Consider the following 22,044-nt stretch of genomic DNA (forward strand, 5'->3'; position numbering starts at 1 on the left):
GGGGCAATAAGCAGAAAACAGCATCTAAGAGGCTAAAAAGCTAACAAAGCACATTCAGTTTCACAGTGCTGGGAGAGACAAATGAGTTCAGGGCCTTTAAAAGAGAAAGCTTTCAGTTGAGACCCCTGAAGAGCTATGCCTTCAGAATAAGAGCAAACCAGAAGCAGTATAGCCTTCACCGATACCTCCAATTGATTCCTGAGGGGATCAATATGAACTAACCCTACTCTAACTTATCTGGCAAAAGAACAGTCCTTTCTGGAGACAATAACATTATCCATAGCTTCCACAGTTTTTCATACACTGTATCCACTATTCAGTCAAACATAAGTAGACATTACAGGAATCAGGATCAAATGACTGAAAAGCCAAAAGAAAAACAGACAAAGAAAGACCTACATATGATCCAGATATTGAGGACAGATACAACTTTCAACTATCTGTAATTAAAGTGCTTAAAAAAAATAACAAAATAGAGAATTCTGCCACATAACTAGATATTTAGAACAAGTGTTCTAACAATTTAGAACACAAATTCTAAAGTGGCAAAAGTAATAAATAAAATTAAGACCTCAACAAACACATTTAACTACAGAAGAATAGATTTGTGAGCTGAAGGCAAATCAGAAGAAAACATCCAGCCTGAGGCACAGAGAGGAAAAAAATTATAAGAAACATAGAAAACCGTTTAATAGACACATGGGACATAGTAAAAGGAATATAACATGTAACATGAGTCCCAGAAGATTAAAGAGAATGTGGCAGTAGAACTGTTTAAAGGGATACTAATGAAGAATTTTCCAAAACTGACAACAGACATCAGGTCTCAGATTGAAGAAGCTCTACAAACATTAAGATACATTTAAAAAATATATATTTTTACAGTAGGCATATTTGGTTTAACTTTTGAAAATCTAAGGAAAGGAAAAATCTCAAAGCTTTCAGAGAAAGATGAAATACAGTACATCGTGAAGGAAAAAAGATACATTATCTCTAAAAGAGAAACAGAATGACAAAATGTTGAAAAGTAGAAAATCTTTAAAATGCTGAAAGAAAGTAATTACCAACCTAAAATTTAATATCCATCCTAAACATAGATAAAACAATAAATACTGCCACAGTAAAAGATTCAGCCTAAGAAAAGATACAGGTATGAAATTCCCACATAAATATTCACTACAGTAATAACTCTGTATGATTCAATGTCTTCAAACTTGTGCTTCTGAAATCGTTTATATTTAAAGTAAAGCAGGGAGGAGCTTCAAGATGGCAGAAGAGTAAGACATGGAGATCACCTTCCTCCTCACAAATACATCAGAAATACATCTACATGTGGAACAACTCCTACAGAACACCTACTGAACGCTGGCAGAGACCTCAGACCTCCCAAAAGGTAAAAAACTCCCCAAGTACCTGAGTAGGGCCAAAGCAAAAAGAAAAAACAGACAAAAGAATAGGGACAGGACCTGCACCAGTGGGAGGGAGCTGTGAAGAAGCAAAGCAAAGGTTTCCACACACTAGGAGCCCCTTCGCGGGCAGAGACTGCGGGTGGCGGAGGGGGGAAGCTTCGGAGCCACGGAGGAGAGCGCAGCAACAGGGGTGCGGATGGCAAGGCGGAGAGATTCCCGCACAGAGGATCGGTGCTGACCAGCACTCACCAGCCCCCGAAGCTTGTCTGCTCACCCACCGGGATGGGCAGGGGCTGGGAGCTGAGTCTCGGGCTTCGGTTGGATCGCAGGGAGAGGACTGGGGTTGGCTGCGTGAACACAGCCTGAAGGGGGCTACTGCACCACACCTAGCCGGGAGGGAATCCGGGAAAAAGTCTGGAGCTGCCGAAAAGGCAAGAGACTTTTTCTTGCCTCTTTGTTTCCTGCTGCGCGAGGAGAGGGGATTAAGAGCACCACTTAAAGGAGCTCCAGAGATGGGCATGAGCCGCGGCTAACAGCGTGGACCCCAGAGACGGGCATGAGACATTAAGGCTGCTGATGCAGCCACCAAGAAGCCTGTGTGCAAGCACAGTCCACTATTCACACCTCCCCTCCCAGAAGCCTGTACAGCCAGCCACTGCCAGGGTCCCGGGATCCAGGGACAACTTCCCTGGGAGAACACATGGCACACCTCAGGCTGGTGCAGCATCATGCTGGCCTCCGCCGCCACAGGCTCACCCCGAACTCCATACCCCTCCCTTGCCATGGCCTGAGTTAGCTAGAGCCTCCAAATGAGGTGCTTCTTTAACCCCGTCCCGTCTGAGCGAAGAACAGATGCCCTCAGGCAACCTACATGCAGAGGCGGGGCCAAACCCAAAGCTGAACCCCAGGACTGTGCCAACAAAGAAAAGAAAGGGAAATCTCTCCCAGCATCCTCAGAAGCAGCGGATTAAATCTCCACAATCAACTTGATGTACCCTGCATCTGTGGAATACATGAATAGACAACGAATCATCCCAAATTGAGGAGGTGGACTTTGGGAGCAATGATATATATATTTTTTTCCCTTTTTCTTTTTTTGTGAGAGTGTATGTGTAGCTTCTGTGTGTGATTTTGTCTGTATAGATTTGCTTTTACCATTTGTCCTAGGGTTCTGTCTGGTTTTTTTTGTTGTTGTTATAGTTTTTAGTGCTTGTTATCATTGATGAATTTGTTTTGGTTGCTCTCTTCTTTTTTTCTTTTAATTACTTTAAAAAAAATTTTAATTATTTTTTATTTATTTTAATAACTATTTTATCTTCTTCTTTCTTTCTTTTTTATCTCCCTTTTATTCTCAGCCATGTGGATGACAGGCTCTTGGTGCTCCAGCCAGGCGTCAGGGCTGTGCCGCTGAGGTGGGAGAGCCAAGTTCAGGACGTTGGTCCATAATATCAAACGGTGAAAATCTCCCAGAGATCTCCATCTCAACGCCAAGACCCACCTCCACTCAACGACGAGCAAGCGCCAGTGCTGGACACCCTATGCCAAACAACTAGCAAGACATAAACACAACCCTACCCAATAGCACAGACCTGCCGAAAATCACAACAAGGCCACAGACGCCGCAAAACACACCACCAGACGTGGACCTGCCCATCAGAAAGACAAGATCCAGCCTCATCCACCAGAACACAGGCACTAGTCCCCTCCACCAGGAAGCCTACACAACCCACTGAACCAACCTTAGCCACTGGGGACAGACACCAAAAACAACGTGAACTACGAACCTGCAGCCTGCGAAAAGGAGACCCGAAACACAGTAAGTTAATAAGCAAAATGAGAAGACAGAGAAACACACAGCAGATGAAGGAGCAAGGTAAAAACCCACCAGACCTAACAAATGAAGAGGAAACAGGCAGTCTACCTGAATAAGAACTCAGAATAATGATAGTAAAGATGATCCAAAATCTTGGAAACAGAATGGATAATACAAGAAACGCTTAACAAGAACCTAGAAGAACTAACGAGCAAACAAACAGTGATCAACAACACAATAAATGAAATTAAAAATTCTCTAGAAGGGATCAATAGCAGAGTAACTGAAGCAGAAAAACGGATAAGTGACCTGGAAGATAAAATAGTGGAAATAACTACTGCAGAGCAGAATAAAGAAAAAAGAATTGAGGACAGTCTCAGAGACCTCTGGGGCAACATTAAATGCATCAACATTCGAATTATAGGGGTCCCAGAAGAAAAGGAAAAGAAAGGGACTAAGAAAATATTTGAAGAGATTATAGTTGAAAACTTCCCTAATATGGGAAAGGAAATAGTTAATCAAGTCCAGGAAGCACAGAGAGTCCCATAAAGGATAAATCAAAGGAGAAACACGCCAAGACACATATTAATCAAACTATCAAAAATTAAATACAAAGAAAAAATATTAAAAACAGCAAGGGGAAAACAACAAATAACACACAAGGAATCACCATAAGGTTAACAGCTGATCTTTCAGCAGAAACTCTGCAAGCCAGAAGGGACTGGCAGGACATATTTAAAATGATGAACAGGAAAAACCTACAACCAAGATTACTTCTACCCAGGAAGGATCTCATTCAGATTTAATGGAGAAATTAAAACCTTTACAGACAAGCAAAAGCTGACAGAGTTCAGCACCACCAAACCAGCTTTACAACAAATGCTAAAAGATCTTCTCTAGGCAAGAAACACAGGAGAAGGAAAAGACCTACAATAACAGACCCAAAACAATCAAGAAAATGGTAATAGGAACATACATATTGATAATTACCTTAAATGTAAATGGATTAAATGCTCCAACCAAAAGACATAGACTGGCTGAATGGATACAAAAACAAGAGCTGTATATATGCTGTCTACAAGAGACCCACTTCAGACCTAGGGACACATACAGACGGAAAGTGAGGGGATGGAAAAAGATATTCCATGCAAATGGAAATCAAAAGAAAGCTGGAGTAGCAATTCTCATATCAGAGAAAATAGACTTTAAAATAAAGACTATTAGAAGAGACAAAGAAGGAAACTACATAATGATCAAGGGATTAATCCATGAAGAAGACATAACAATGGTAAATATTTATGCACCCAACATAGGAGCACCTCAACATAAGGCAAATACTAACAGCCATAAAAGGCAAAATCGACAGTAACACAATCATAGTAGGGGACTTTCACACCCCACTTTCACCAATGGACAGATCATCCAAAATGAAAATAAATAAGAACACACAAGCTTTAAATGATACATTAAACAAGATGGACTTAAGTGATATTTATAGGACATTCCATTCAAAAACAACAGAATACACATTCTTCTCAAGTGCTCATGGAACACTCTCCAGGATAGATCATATCTTGGGTCACAAATCAAGCCTTGGTAAATTTAAGAAAATTGAAATTGTATCAAGTATCTTTTCCGACCAAGACACTATGAGACTAGATATCAATTACAGGAAAAAAATCTGTAAAAAATAGAAACACATGGAGGCTAAACAATACACTACTTAATAACCAAGAGATCACTGAAGAAATCAAAGAGGAAATCAAAAAATATCTAGAAACAAATGACAATGAAAATACAATGACCCAAAACCTATGGGATGCAGCAAAAGCAGTTCTAAGAGGGAAGTTTATAGCAATACAATTCTACCTTAAGAAACAAGAAACATCTCAAGTAAACAACCTAACCTTACACTGACAGCAATTAGAAAAAGAAGAACAAAAAAACCCCAAAGTTAGCAGAAGGAAAGACATCATAAAGATCAGATATATAAATAAATGAAAAAGAAAGAAAGGAAACTATAGCAAAGATCAATAAAACTAAAATCTGGTTCTTTGAGAAGATAAACAAAATTGCAAAACCATTAGCCAGACTCATCAAGAAAAAAAGGGAGAAGACTCAAATCAATAGAATTAGAAATGAAAAAGGAGAAGTAACAACTGACACTGCAGAAATACAAAGGATCATGAGAGATTACTACAAGCAATTATATGGCAATAAAATGGACAACCTGGAAGAAATGAACAAATTCTTAGAAATGCACAACCTTCCGAGACTGAACCAGGAAGAAATAGAAAATATGAGCAGACCAATCACAAGCACTGAAATTGAAGCTGTGGTTAAAAATCTTCCAACAAATAAAAGCCCAGGACCAGATGGCTTCACTGGCGAATTCTATCAAACATTTAGAGAAGAGCTAACACCTATCCTTCTCAAACTCTTCCAAAATATAGCAGAGGGAGGAACACTCCCAAACTCATTCTACGAGGTCACCATCACCCTGATACCAAAACCAGACAAAGAAGTCACAAAGAAAGAAAACTATAGGCCAAAATCACTGATAAACATAGATGCAAAACTCCTCAACAAAATACTACCAAACAGAATCCAACAGCACATTAAAAGGATCATACACCATGATAAAGTGGGGTTTATCCCAGGAATGCAAGGATTCTTCAATATATGCAAATCAATCAATGTGATACACCATATTAACAAATTGAAGGAGAAAAACCATATGGTCATCTCAATAGATGCAGAGAAAGCTTTCGACAAAATTCAACACCCATTTATGATAAAAACCCTCCAAAAGTAGGCATAGAGGGAACTTACCTCAATGTAATAAAGGCCATATATGACAAATCAACAGCCAACATCGTCCTCAATGGTGAAAAACTGAAACCATTTCCAGTAAGATCAGGAACAAGACAAGGTTGCCCACTCTCACCACTATTATTCAACATAGTTTTGGAAGTTTTAGCCACAGCAATTAGAGAAGAAAAAGAAATAAAAGGATTCCAAATCGGAAAAGAAAAAGTAAAGCTGTCACTGTTTGCAGATGACATGATACTATATATAGAGAATCCTAAAGATGCCACCAGAAAACTACTAGAGCTAATCAATGAATTTGGTAAAGTTGCAGGATACAAATTTATGCACAGAAATCTCTGGCATTCCTATACACTAATGATGAAAAATCTGAAAGTGAAATTAAGAAAACACTCCCATTTACCACTGCAACAAAAAGAATAAAATATCTAGGAATAAACCTACCTAAGGAGACAAAAGCCCTGTATGCAGAAAATTATAAGACACTGATGAAAGAAATTAAAGATGATACAAATAGATGGAGAGATATACCATGTTCTTGGATTGGAAGAATCAACATTGTGAAAATTACTACCCAAAGCAATCTACAGATTGAATGCAATCCCTATCAAACTACCACTGGCATTTTTTACAGAACTAGAACAAAAAATCTCACAATTTGTGTGGAAACACAAAATGCCCCAAATAGCCAAAGCAATCTTCAGAAAGAAAAACAGAGCTGGAGGAATCAGGCTCCCTGGCTTTAGACTATACCACAAAGCTACAGTAATCAAGACAGTATGATACTGGCACAAAAACAGAAATATGGATCAATGGAACAGGATGGAAAGCCCAGAGATAAACCCACACACATATGGTCACCTTATTGTTTTGTGTTTTGTTTTTGTTTTGGCGGTACGTGGGCCTCTCACCATTGTGGCCTCTCCCACTGCCGAGCACAGGCTCCGGACGCGCAGGCTCAGCGGCCATGGCTCACGGGCCCAGCCGCTCTGGCATGTGGGATCTTCCCGGACCGGGGCACGAACCCGTGTCCCCTGCATCGGCAGGTGGACTCTCAACCACTGCGCCACCAGGGAAGCCCAGTCACCTTATTTTTGATAAAGGTGGCAAGAATATACAATGGAGAAAAGACAGCCTGTTCAATAAGTGGTTCTGGGAAAACTGGACAGCTATATGTAAAATAATGATATTAGAACCCTCCCTAACACCATACACAAAAATAAACTCAAAATGGATTAAAGACCTAAATGTAAGGCTAGACACTATTTAACTCTTAGAGGAAAACATAGGCAGAACACTTCATGACATAAATCACAGCAAGATCCCTTTTGACCCACCTCCTAGAGAAATGGAAATAAAAACAAAAATAAACAAATGGGACCTAATGAAACTTCAAAGCTTTTGCACAGCATAGGAACCCAGAAACAAGACGAAAAGACAACCCTCAGAATGGGAGAAAATATTTGCAAATGAAGCAACTGACAAAGGATTAATCTCCAACATTTACAAGCAGCTCATGCAGCTCAATATCAAAAAAACAAAGAACCCAATCCAAAAATGGGCAGAAGACCTAAATAGACATTTCTCCAAAGAAGATATACAGATTGCCAACAAACACATGAAAGAATGCTCAACATCATTAATCGTTAGAGAAATGCAAATCAAAACTACAATGAGATATCGTTTCACACTGGTCAGAGTGGCCATCATCAAAACATCTACAAACAATAAGTGCTGGAGAGGCTGTGGAGAAAAGGGAACCCTTTTGCACTGTTGGTGGGAATGTAAATTGATACAGCCACTATGGAGAACAGTATGGATGTTCCTTAAAAAACTAAAAATAGAACTACCATACGACCCAGCAATCCTACTACTGGGCATATACCGTGAGAAAACCATAATTCAAAAAGAGTCATGTACCACAGTGTTCACTGCAGCTGTGTTTACTATAGCCAGGACATGGAAGCAACCTACGTGTCCATCAACAGATTAATGGATAAAAAAGATGTGGCACATACATACAATGGAATATTACTCAGCCACAAAAAGAAACAAAACTGAGTTATTTGTAGTGAGGTGGATGGACCTAGAGTCTGTCATACAGAGTGAAGTTAAGTCAGAAAGAGAAAAACAAATACCATATGCTAACACATATATATGGAATCTAAGAAAAAAACAAAAAATGGTCATGAAGAACCTAGGGGCAAGATGGGAATAAAGACGCAGACCTACTAGAGAATGGACTTGAGGATGTGGGGAGGGGGAAGGGTAAGCTGGGACAAAGTGAGAGAGTGGCATGGACATATATATACTACCAAATGTAAAACAGCTAGTGAGAAGCAGCCGCATAGCACAGGGAAATCATCTGGGTGCTTTGTGACCACCTAGGGGGGTGGGATAGGGAGGGTGGGAGGGAGGGAGACGCAAGAGGGAAGAGATATGGAGATATATGTATATGTATAACTGAATCACTTTGTTATAAAGCAGAAACTAATACACCACTGTAAAGCACTTATACTCCAACAAAGTTGTTAAAAAAAAAAAAGGTAAAGCAGTATTGAAAGTCAGAAGTTTAATACAAAGAGATAGAATGCTTAGAGACCTGTTAATAATACTGAAAATAAGCTGGAAAAATTGTAGAGCTGTGCAACTAAAGTGCCGGGAAAAACAGCCGAACGAGCAGTGCTGTCCAGTGTTCCACAGGCTAGGCGTGCATACCAGTCATCTCTACTGGTGAGGGCTGCCATTAACTTTCACATTAGACTTCATGAACTAAATGCTCAAGGTCAGTCAGTGTATTGGGTTCTATGCTTACACAAAGTGAGAAATATTCAATGACTGCTATCTATTTGATAACACAACAAACAGTGTATTCTCAGGATTTTCAATAGTTACTGGAATACACAATAGTGTATTCTCAGGATTTTCAATAGTTCACTTCTCCTTTCTCTGGTACTGTTTGCCACCTCACCATCATGAAGGAAGCAGCTTTGTGAGAAGAATCCAGTACACACAAAGTAAGGCAGAGTAGAAAGACTGAAAAGCCAGAGGTCTGATCCAACTACATCTAAAGGCTAAGCTTCCCATACTGTAAAGGGAGGGGAAAAGAATCCTATGAAATCCTACCTTGCCCAAACTTTTTTTGCTTTTTTTTGGGGGGGGGCGGGGAACAGCTGTTTTTAGGAGATATTAAGAAGGGTTTGAGAGAAAAAAAGGGAGAGTATCAAGGTCCAATGAATTCATGAAATACTGCATATTATACTCCCCTCTTGGTGATTCACAATACAAACACTGGCTAAAACTCCAGAATGCCCCTCTGTAAGGAAAATTATTTGTTCAATTCAGCATTTCCCAAACCTATCTGACCATTTAAAAAATGAACTGTTAAAATCACTAATGTGATCTCCTAAACACAGTTTGGAAAAAAAGATATGACAAGCTTTTATGCTCCACAGGTACTTCTCTTGAAGCCTTCCCACTTAAATAGGATAAACTAGGGTTGCCTAGTAGAAATGCCATCCTGCAGCATAAGTTGTTAAAAAAATTTGTTTTAATTGCCTGCGTTTTATTCATCATAGCAATAGGTAATAAAAGTGCTAAATATATCTAAAAACACTCTAGAATGGATTATTGATAATTCTGATGGTGAAATACAAAGAAAGGCCCTTATTACAAAAAACTAGATGTAATCAAGAGCTGAATTTGCCTTGTGCTGTTCAGGATTTACCTTTAGTTTATACGATTATTTTATTTTTTTAAAAACTCTAACATTAAGAAAAAATGTTTTTATTTCAAATCTGAAATACTCCTCTTTCCTATTGAAATAATTGTTTTTATACTATAGTTGTCTCTCAATGTCAAGTTTCTTAGGAATCAAGTTAATAGTACAACTGAGTGTATCTACTACCATCAGATGCACTGAGTTAACCAAGAATGATAAAATAGGGGAAAGGAGACAAGACTCAAAGTAAGTCACTCAAAAGAGTGGTGGTAGGTGCAGGCAGGAAACACACTACATACAGATCAAGTCTTACTACAGGAGAGGCATAGATTCCAAAGGTTTCTATGTGATATAGTGGAGTAGAATTTTATGCATAGGTTAGTCTAAAATAAGTAAGGAAGACAGAAATTACCCTAGAGAGTATATGTGACATTTTCAGATTTCACAAATTGGTTTGCTATGCTTTGAAATGATCTGAACATACTATTTTTTTATTAAAACAATTCCAAAAAGAAATAGGAAACCAATTTCTTACCTGCCAAAGAGACTATCATGAACAACATAGACAGAACACACGCTGAGATCTATTAATCCTTTTGGTTTTGTAGCTCGTTTTTCACTTTCAAAATAAATAAGTTGGGCATCACTGCCCTCTAAGATAAAATATAAATTTTTCCACCTTTTTCCTTTGCCTGTTAAAAAAAATTGTTTCCCCTTAGCCAAATAATGAACTATGAAGTCACATATAGTAAAATCATAAAAATTATTGTTGCTAAAAACTAAAAATTAAATATATTTTTATTCCAAAGCTTAAATAACACCAATCCTTACAAAATGAGAAAGTGTCTGTAATATATCTGTAGAAAAATATCTTTTGTTATATTGCTTGCTTTAATGAGTCACTGAGTAAGTGACAAGGGTACCTTAACAGTATGTTTAGAGATTTCATTATGATAAAATCTTTAAAATTCTTGCTTAGGATTCATTCTTTTCCAGTCATGAGAAAAAAAAACTCTTCTATTAATCATGCACCCCTCAATGCCCCAACATTTCTTAATGCCAAACTGAGGCAAATACATAAAATAGAAACATCAGTACTATGAATGTGCCAAGTGCCGATAAGAATTTTCTCTTAAAAAAAAAAAAGTTATGGGGTAAAGAGGGGCTCAAGAATCAGATACCAACTTATTAAATACGTATCTCAGATAAGTTTTATGCCCAATATTTACAATGTTTCTAATAAATGTTAACAGTAAAATACTGAAATTGAATCTTTAGTCTTAAAAGTTTCACACTTACCTTTTTTTAGAAGATAACCTTTTTTAACAATGTTTTTATAAAAGGCATCCTTTGTTTTACGACGAATTGTATTATAAATTTCCTTGCCATCCACTGTATCATTGAGTACTTGTTCTTGATCCTGAATTTTCAAAAATACTAAAATTATTTCATGAATTCTTGATGGAAATGAAGTAAAACCTACTAAACTACCAATTTAAAAACCAGACTGTCTGTCTAGACATTAAAAAAATTTTACTACTAAAATCTAAAATACTGTAACATATATATTATTAAGAGATCTTTGCTTTCCAAAGAAATTTTCAAAAAAGTGCACTTACCATTTCTCAAGAATATGGACAACTAATAAGCTTTTTTTTTGAAAAATACAGGTTTTTTTTTAAGTTTTACAAGCAACATTGTTTTGAAAACATGAATTTGTCCAAGCATAACTGATAGATTAGAACCAATTTGAGCATAAAGCAAATTCATGTTTGCTTATGGACAATTATATCCATGAGAAACTATGTGAATGCAGAAAATTGCACCCAGCTGAACTGAGATGCCTAGGAATATGCAAAATACATCTCAAAAGCCTAAAAGCCTCCCCAGCTTCACCGAGTGTTACACGCCATACCCATCCATTCACATCTGGTGTTCTAACATATCTGATTTCAGATAATCCTCCTTGTACCACTTCCCGCTATTTACAGCCCTTCTGATGGCCTCTTCCACAAGTAAACTTCAGGTCTTTTTCAAGGTAAAGTGCCTTATTTATTGTAATATTTAAATATTTCTTACCCATTTAGCACGTATAAAAACTACACTACATTTTTACTAGCTTCTTATCTTTATGTGTCACTGATGAAGTTTTTGAGTGTTGTACCCTTAACCCCCTTTTTTCCATAATCCTGTGGTTTTTATTGCATGATTTCATACAACATCATGACTTACAGGAATGTATGTGTGTTAAATGCTAAATCCCTGCCCCCCTACAAGTAACAAAAAGAATTATAATGTCAGGAAGAATACAAAGCGAAGAGTGCCTTTATAAATGACCTTCCCAAAATAAGTCAATCTTCGATATTACCATCAAGGTCCAATGGACCCAATTTTAGTTTCTTAGTTTCTTTCTTGAGCAGCTCTTACTATTTGCAAGAATTAATATTTTATGACTTTGTTTTCTTAGAGACTTATGGATCCAGCTGATCGTTTTATAAGTCTAAGATATGTTATGGGATTTTCACGAATCATATTCTTCCTATATCTTGAAACACTCTGCTATTTCATCATCGTAGGAACCATTTCATCATGACTTAACAATTATTCTCAAGTATGCCAAAGAGCAGGCACTGGCAAACCACAGCACATGGACCAAATCTAGCCTACTGCCTGTTTTTGGACATAAGGTTTTATTGGAACACAGCCATGGCTCATTCCTTTACATACTGTCTGTGGTTGCTTTCACACTACAAAGGCAGTTTAGTAACTGAGACAGAGACTGAATGGCCCACAAAACCTAAAATGTTTATTATCTGGTCCTTTACAGAAAAGTTTGCCAGCCCTTGGTCTAGAGGGTGATCCAACAGTGAAATAAATCATCTCTATTGCATCACCCTTTGGCATTTTTTACTGTGTGGCCAACTATTGTAGCATCTTTCAAAAAAGTATAAAAGGCCATCTTTGTTATATTTTTATTAGTTTTCATTGAACACATAAGAAAATTCAGAATTCTTAATTTTCTGATCATAACAGCAAAGAGAAAAAAATTGACAAAGAAAGATGTGTGACAATTATAAAAAGACTCAGATGATAAATGCAAAGAAACAGCAAGACTCTGGGATCTATTGTGATGATAAAATTGATTTTGATAAGCAAAATCTCAGATTGTAATTCTTCAGATGGTAATCTCCTTTGGTGATTTTTCTCAAACTAAGAATCGCTGAGTGAATGATATATTTCTAGGGGAAAAGAAATATAGTGCTCTCATCTAGTTAGTGATTCAATAGGAAGGACATCATCATGCAATAACTTGTAACAAGTATCTAGATTATCCTGTTTCCTAAAAGGAAATGAGGATTCTTTAAATCTTTATGATTGTGCACCAAGATTTACTCAGTATGATTTATAAATGGACAAAGGTTACTAGAAGGAAACATATAATGTAGAAATTTTAAAATTCACCATATTGATCATTCTGATGTTTATAAACATAAAAATGTATTACACTTACGAAGCAATAAAGACTGTACTATCCAACAAAATTATGAACCATCAAAGTTTTCAAAAGTATTGCAGTTGATGATGCAAGAAGAGGAAGAAAGAATCATAAACTAGAACCCAGTTGAAATATATTTAAAATCTGGAATCAGTACTGCATTTTGACAGTAAAAACGTAAGAAGAACCAGAGTAATCATAAGAACTTATAAAAGATGTATCTGAAATTTGGATTTACAAGATGGATATGTTCCAAGTCCGTGCATGACAGTGGATGAGCAGTTAGCTGCCTTCTATTTCCAGTATGTAACCCTTTATAACCAAGGAAATATGGAACAAAAATGGGGTTTGCTACATTTAAATTCTTATTAAATTTTCTAATAAAGTTTTTTTGTACTAAACCTTTATTCTTACTTCTACAAATTATTCAGAAAATGACTAAGAATATAAAAAATTTGAAAAGATACATCGCACCCAGATGATAAATAGTGATGACTACCTCCCTAGTTGTATAGATTTGTGCTTACCAGTCTTTATTACAGTAGTGATAATATTTACTGTTAGGTGCAGAATGGGGCACATTTGTAGTTTATTTAAGACATATTACTACACTAACATTTGGATTTAAATATCTGATTTCAAGATAATCTATATAAGTCTTTCCTACTTATTTTAAGATAGGGGCTGATCAACTGATCTGTAACTCCTACATTAGAAGACACTACAGGCAAGGACACAACCTCACGGTCCAAGTTCTAGTAAATTACTGGATGACAGGAGGGAAGGCTTCTCAGCCTACTCTTTGTACACAGTTCTGAAGAAGGAAGTCTTATATATTACTCCCCAGGGGAAGTAGATAATCTGGCGGGTGAGAGTTTAACAGCCACTGAAGCAAGCTTTTGCATAGAGGTTAGGTGTGCAGGCTCCTGTAACCAGACCTCAGTTGTAAATCCTGCCTTTGTCACGTAATGGCTAAGAAAACTCATTTAATAAATTAATTCAATAAATGTTTGTTGAGTGCCAGGTACTGTTCTAGTTCTTGAGATACATCAGTAAATAAATCAAATATCTTTACCTCCAAGGAATTTATATACCAATGAAGAAAAGAGGTAATAAACATAATAAGCAAATTGTATGTTAATAGGTGGTAAGTGCTCTACAGGGTAGGGCAAGTAGCAGCAACAAATAATGTGTACAAGTAGGTCTCAATTGTGAAGCTGATTTCTGAGCCAAATTTGAAAGAAATAACAGAGTGAGGCGAGTGGATATTTGAGGGAAAGTCATTTTGAGCAGAGTGAACAGCTGGAACAAAGATTCTAATGCCAAGATCCTGGCATATTTTTTAAAATAGCAGAGAAGCCAACGTGAGTGGAGACGAGTGAGAGAGAAGGATGGTAGAAAGCATTCAGAGGACCACTCTAGGGTTTTGCATGCCACTGCAGGGACTCTGGCTTTTACTCTGAATGAAATGTAGAACACCTGTAAGTGTTAAACAGAGGCGTGCAATGGTCTGACATTTTAAATGGATCCCTCTGACTGCAGTGCAGTGTTAAGGGGGGGCAAAAGTAGAAACAGAGAGATGAAGCCAGATTCTGGTGATGGTTGTATTCTAGATATATTTTGAAGGCAGACAGCATGATGTTCTTGACAGTTTGGATACAGAGTGTAGGAGAGAAAAAGAAGAGTCAAGGATGACCTGATGCCTTAAGTAATTTACTCTCTGGTTCCAGTTTCCTTATCTGTAAAATGGGCATAAATACAGGATCAACCTCATCAAATTGTTTAAAAAGTTAAATAAATTAGGGCTTCCCTGGTGGCGCAGTGGTTGAGAGTCCGCCTGCCGATGCGGGGGACACGGGTTCATGCCCCGGTCCGGGAAGATCCCACATGCCACGGAGTGGCTGGGCCCGTGAGCCATGGCTGCTGAGCCTGCACGTCCGGAGGCTGTGCTCCGCAACGGGAGAGGCCACAACAGTGAGAAGCCCGCGTACGGCAAAAAAAAAAAAAAAAAAGTTAAATAAATTAATACGTATAAGAAACAGTGCCTAGAATATAGTGCTCCAAAAATGTTAGATATCAATATTTTTAGTGTGGGGTGCATTGTCTCAAAAGGCTCCTTCTTTTCCTGTAATTCGTCTGAAGTGTTAGTTCCACTAAGTTAGCACACCTAGCTAGGGACTCTGCTCTTTCTCTTCCAGCATCTTACCTGGAGTGGGAGTATGCAGGATCACCTCAGGGGGAATGAGATGATTCTGCTAGCTAATCACTTTTACATTAATAAAAGGACATTTTTAGCCTTTGGGTTCTCTAATAGTTAGAATCCTGCTAGGAAGGATAGGTAAGTGTTATGATTCTCAAACTTCTACTGTAACCTACTTTTACTCCAGGCCCAAAATAATTGACTTCAAATAGCATTTAATGGTTTTTGTGAAGTAATCAAATTGCTCTGTAATCAGCATTTGTTATTTCTGAAGTATTCAAAGCATTATAGGCATTTTTGCAGATGACAATAATCTGAGGTTTGTTCAGTTATGAAACAGTAACACAAGTAAGAATGAGGCTCACTGTATATCTGAAGTAATTCTTAAAACTATCTCATAACATAAGTATAAAGTTTAAGTTTACTAGATGTCAAATGCTATTTTTCCAACTGTAAAAAATTAAATTAGAAAATTCTAAGCATGAATTCTAAGCATAAATGGGAAAAATGCATGACTTAACTTGTGGGCCAATAAAATAAAATTTGTTAAAAAAATTTGTTGACTTAGAAACAATTTAAATTCATCATTAATTCAAACAGCCAATGTGAATCAGAATTTTAAGGATATAGCAATGGGACTGAGTGGCAGGATCTGTCATTTGTAGGTAAAGGCACCTCTGATTCCTAATAAAAAGATCCTAAGCTGTGGTTTCTAGAAAGCACATACCGCACTATGTGGTTTTAAAAAAAATTGGTCAAAGTCCGCCAGAACTGCCAACAAAAGTGGTACATCATTGCTAACTACAGATACTAGGAGGGTGTCAACAAGGAAGTAAAACTTGAGATGGATCTTAAACTTGCAGGATTTAGATAGGCAGAGAGGAAGAAACTGACATGGAGACAGCAACAAACAAAATAAGACACATTAGTGATAATTCAGAGGATGAAGTGAGTGCTTCCTGTTGGAAAGGAGCTATTCATTCAATTAATATTGATTGAATACCTAATGCCTAGTACTATTCTAGGCACTAGGAATACAACACAAAACACTTGCCCTCCTGAACTTTACATTCTACCAGAAAAGCATGAGGAACTGAAGCAAGATACATTAAAATGTTTCAAGATGATGATTCTTAAATTTATATTAAGCATCAGAATAATGATGGCCCCCCCCCCCCCCCGCCTTCAGCAGCTGCAATGAATAGGAGGCTATAACCATCAGAAACTAACTTGTTCGGAGGAAGAAATATTGAGAAGCTCGAGACACTACAAATCACTGTGAAAGTTTAGTGGGGTACCCAAAACCTCTCACAATCTTTCTTTATGTCCCTAGAATATCACTACCTCCATTTTCCACATAGGAAAATTCTTAATGACTCCTTTGAAGTACCTTTTTCTAACCCCTGCTACAACCTTTTCCCACCACACTTTAGGAAGTATCATGGGCAAGAAACAGAAGCTAATCAATCACCCTATGCATTAAGCAACCAGTATTCAACAGGCCCTCTTGTTCAAGGCCTGTCTTCTTATGTTCTGGACTTCAGCCACTCTTGCCTTCCCTAGGACCTTGTACATGGGGTATTGCCATTACCCCATCCCTCACCCACCACTGTCACTCTCCTCCCGAGTACAGAGACATGCTCAAAAATTTCTCACCATAAAACTACAGGCAAATAAAACAAATAAAAAGTTTAAAGGTCTTTTGGCCCTACATCATCTTCTAGCTATCATTTTTTAATTTATTTTCTTTTCTTACCAGTCTCACCTAGATAAGCCTGGCTGTGATTTATCCTGGCTGTCTCCACTTTTGCCTCCAACAAACTCACTCCTTGACCCAGTGCAACTAGGCTTCTGTCCCCACCACTGCTTCTATTCTCAAAAAGCCACCAAGGACTTCCTAATAATTATCTAGAACCAACATAAATAAAAACTAAGAGATTCGCTTATAAGTATTCACTTTCTGAAAGAATCTGTATAATCTGCAGTTTTAAATTTTATCCAATTTCAAATGCATGGATGTGTGCATAAACATATCACCAAAAATGCATTTTAAAATAAAATGCTAATTATTGTTAAAAGAAAAACAACACTGACCTGCATTGGTACAGGTTCCTTAAGATAATACCCTTCAACAATTTGTTCTTTTCGATAGTGATCTATGATGTCCCCAATGCTGTTAAAATAAAAATTACTAACATTGACATAATTTGTCTCATAAAAATTGCAAATCTTAAAGATACACCAAACCTTGTTAGCAAGGATTCTCTATTTGCAAGTCTTTTCCAAAGTATATAACCAGAATACATTAACAGACTATATGATCATTACAGTCACATTACTTTAGAAAAACAAGAATGTTCCTACTATTGGTTTACAGATCAGAAATACTTGAGTCAGAGATTTCAATTTTCCATCAACGTACTCAAAGCACCACTATACGTGAGGAAATGATTAAAAGTCTTTTTTTTTTTTTTAAACAAAAGTATCTGAGAGACTGAGAAAGAAAAACCGACACACAAACGGCATTTATTTTTAGCAAGTAGTGAATTCAGGTAAACTTCAAGAATTTTTATCATCAAAACATTTACATATTCTGCTTTTATATTAATCAGATGGAGTTAGGTCATGAGACATAAATAGCAGGTGAAAGCAGAAACAAATTTAAAAAAAAAAAAGGAAGAAAGAAAGACAGAAAGACCAGGAGCTAACCTTATATGTAGGATTATCACTACAGTAGGAAGGGCCTATTGATGATTTTGATAAAAAGTGCTATACAATATTCTTAATATTTGGGAAATACTACAAATAAAACAAAACTGAAAATAACATTATATAATGTATTTTAACACAAATTTTAACATGACATAATGAGTTTTTTAAATATAAAATGTTTCTCATGATCAGTTTGTCATTTTATTGTCCTGAATATGTAAATTCTAGAATTTTAAACTGTCCTTTAATACACTAGAGGAATTGGTATTTAACGACAGCTACGCAACATTTCTCAAAACAGATCTCATTAATTTACCCCTTGGTTTTTTTCATGTTCTTCCTACTGATCCAATAATTGGAATAAACACACACACATATATATTTATATATATATTTATATATATATTTATATATATATTTATATATATATATAATTGGATATATATTTATCACTTGATTTTTTTTCACAGTTCTTCCTACTGAAAAAATAATTGGAACATATGTTGTCTTTTATCTTTGGAGATACATATACATATATACACACACATATATATCTCTGATAATAAAATATCTGCTATACTACAAAATTATTTTAAACTAAATATAAATAAAGTATAATGTTAAAAAGCAAATAGAAGATTTGAAAGATTAATAAAAAAATTATGGATGAATATGAACTAAATACCAGATGTAGCATTTAACAGGAGGGGGTAGGGGAATGAGAAAAATAAAAAGGTATTATCACAGAAGGACAAAGAAGGTTATACGTTTTTAAAAGGAAAAATGTTAACACTAAAGAAAAACGAAAATCAGAAAGAATACATTTGAAGATACCTAGGTACCACAACAGAGATGACTATGTGTTTCAAAGCAAAAGGCACCAAATCTGAGAAAATATCCAAGGTCTCTGGCTCTACAACTGTAAATGCAATCTATTCTGTGTAGCACCTCAATGTTACGATATAATTCTTGACCATGAGCTGAAAGAACAGAATACTACTGCATGGAGTACATACAGTTCAGACTGTCCAGGAGCAAATTTACAAGCATGTGGCAACCAATCAGATATATTTTTTACCAACGACCTGGACTTCCAAGAAGTTTTTTTTTTTAATTACTCTTTAGTTCATAGTCTACCCAGATATGCCTAAGGAAACAGTCAAGAGAGACACAACAAACAAAAATTTCCTAGACATTCCATAGTTCTAGGCATGAAATCAGATTTACAACTCAGAAAATTAAAACATGTTAACTATAAACCTGTAAAATAACTGTGAGTTTCTAGAGATACTATATCCTGTACTTTCATTTTAATAATTTACTTTTTAATAAATATAACTCTCTCTCTTCTTGAACACTACATGTTAGTAATCTTAAACGTCTGACCAAAATCTTCCCTCTCCCTTCTTAATCACCATCTCAACTACTCTCTTCCCACTGATTCTCCTATGCATAGTTGTACATCCTTGAATTTATCAGTCAGCTTACCATCTTTTCTAGAAGACCTGAGCACTAATAATGTAGGAACAGTATCTTTTTTCTTTACTATATATGCACAGATCTGTATAATACACTTCAAAAAGTAGATCACTCAATAAATGTTTACTGAATTATATTTGTTGTTAAATGCCTCTCCTACTTTTCTAAAATTTTAAATATAGGAATATTAAAGTTATGTCTCAACAATGTAGTTTCTAAATGAAACGGACATAACTGCTACTTCTCTTTGCCTGAAGACTAATGTAGAGTTAATGTGGAGACAGGTCAGCAGAATTTGGCTCTGTTACAGATTTATTGGATAATCCAACTTTACACTTCCATATCTAAACAATAAGTGATAATCATAAAGGTGTATCTTCTTAGAAATTACTTCATCACTGACATTAATGCTGAAATGGAGTATGTATTTCCAAAACAATTATAAAAACTGCCATTTTCTAGGCATGAGGGTCACATAGTTCCAGCTTTCCTTTAAAAATGATTTTTTTAATATTAAAGCTAACAACAACAATACTCCTGAATTTTATAAGATGAACATATACAAAGGGAATAAACAGTCTAATTTGGGGGAATGACCACGGACACTACATTAACATATATTTGAAAAAAATTTAAATCATAATTTTGCAAGCAGACTAATAATTTGGAAAGAAATATACTTCAAATATGTATTTCTTCCTGTTTCATTCTGGTCTTTATCAACAAAAGAGACTACCTTTATACATTTTACAGGCTGCCTCCATTATGTAGGAAGAATTTTCATCTTTAGAGAATGTGTATCGTAAAGAAGTTTAAATCAAGCAAAACAAACTTCCACCAGAATTAATGTAAAATACTTTATCTTAAAAAAAACTCCATGCAAACATTTATCAATTCAGTTAAGAATGTTTTCAATTTATTGTTTTATATATTCTATGCCCCTAGAAACCTGGACAATGGGAAAATTTAATTTACCTTCATAGAGAGCTCAAACTGCACCTAGCTAGATTTTCAGTGAGGATGTCTAGATCAGACTGTAATGCTAGAAGGGGTTCAAGCAGCTCATATATGAGGTGTGTGAAAAGGTCCAATCGTCTACACTCATCTTCCATCTGATGTCGTATCACTCACTATCCACTGAATAACTGGCAAGCAACAGAACTTGTTTTAGGTTTTTTGCTCTGTTTTATTTTAAGGCATTAAACTAGGAAAATGCCGGCATTTTAGCTTACACTGGCCTCCAAAAGAGGAAAATCATTCTACTCCAGAGTTATCCGGAATGGGAAAACGTTTACACTCAGAAATAAAATGAAAGATTACTTTCTATTATGCAGAAAAAAAAAACAGCTGACATTCTATCATATGTTTTTTTCTATTAACTGGTTTTCCTAATCAAGTGAATGAAGTCCAACCTGAGTTTTGGGACAAGCAAAGAGTTTACCAAGAATTTTAAAGGTGAGAAGTAGGAACCAATAATTACAAATAATACCAACTTGAGAACAACCCAATTATTTTGGGGTAACATTATTAATAAGTCTCAGGTAAAAAGATTCTTAAAGAGTGACCTATTAAAATGTCTCACTGATAAAAAACGGTAATATATTTTCTTTTTCTTAGATTAAATGTTCTGCTGTCCTACAGATAATGTATGGATTTAGCAAATTTGCTTCAAATAACTTGTGCATAACTAATCAAAAAATTACATAATTTTGGAAGGAAATAAAAAGTTATTAATTTATATTCACATTTGACACTAGCTAAAGAATTCTTGGATATGACTACTACTAAATTATATTAAATGTCTTATAATTTTAAATATTACAAAGTCAGAAACTTTTATATAATTTTGATTCTGATATATTATATTATCAAGATTTCAACTCTCCTTGCCAAAAGTAAAACTAAAAATTTCTCACAACTTACCTGTTATAATATCGACCTCCCATCATAAACTGATTGTTTGGTGTTGGACATATTTTAAATCGCTGAATATTTTCATTGGTCCGAAAATAAAGTGAATAGTCACCAGGAGTATTATCCGATGGCCTCACAAGAAAACTGCAGACTTGACCAACTATAAAAATTAAGCTGTTAGTTTTATTCCCTAATTATCAAATTAAAAAAGAAAAAGCGTTAAGTAGTACAATTACAAAATACATTCAAAAGTCAAAAACATATGTAAAATTTTCACCAGGAACTTTTGATTGTTTTGGTTTGGTTTTTTTTTTTGGCTGCACTGCACGGCTTGCAGGATTTAGTTCCCCGACCAGGGACTGAACCTAGATTTCATTGCCAGGGCAATGAAAGCGCCAAGTCCTAACCACTGGACCACCAGAGAATTCCTGAAACTTTTTTAAAATAAAGATAATTTTAAGGCAATTTCTT

The 22,044-nt window shown here is 36.0% G+C and overlaps 1 protein-coding gene across 2 annotated transcripts in view; it reads right to left on the reverse strand.

Annotated features, from left to right (window-relative positions):
* RASA1 (RAS p21 protein activator 1) overlaps positions 1-22,044 on the reverse strand; it is a 108,768-nt gene that overhangs the window by 21,695 nt on the left and 65,029 nt on the right. The window contains exons 8-11 of one of the 2 annotated variants that reach the window (XM_060009187.2): positions 21,583-21,733; positions 17,563-17,641; positions 11,072-11,192; positions 10,308-10,464 (exon numbers count right to left, since the gene is read on the reverse strand). In XM_060009187.2, the coding sequence (XP_059865170.1) occupies positions 10,308-10,464; positions 11,072-11,192; positions 17,563-17,641; positions 21,583-21,733 (508 nt within the window). Of the gene's footprint in view, positions 1-10,307; positions 10,465-11,071; positions 11,193-17,562; positions 17,642-21,582; positions 21,764-22,044 lie in introns of both variants that reach the window. The other variant, XM_060009186.2, reaches the window with a different exon arrangement.

The sequence above is a fragment of the Delphinus delphis genome, chromosome 3 (genome assembly GCF_949987515.2).
Source record: "Delphinus delphis chromosome 3, mDelDel1.2, whole genome shotgun sequence".
NCBI classification, from domain to species: Eukaryota; Metazoa; Chordata; class Mammalia; order Artiodactyla; family Delphinidae; genus Delphinus; species Delphinus delphis.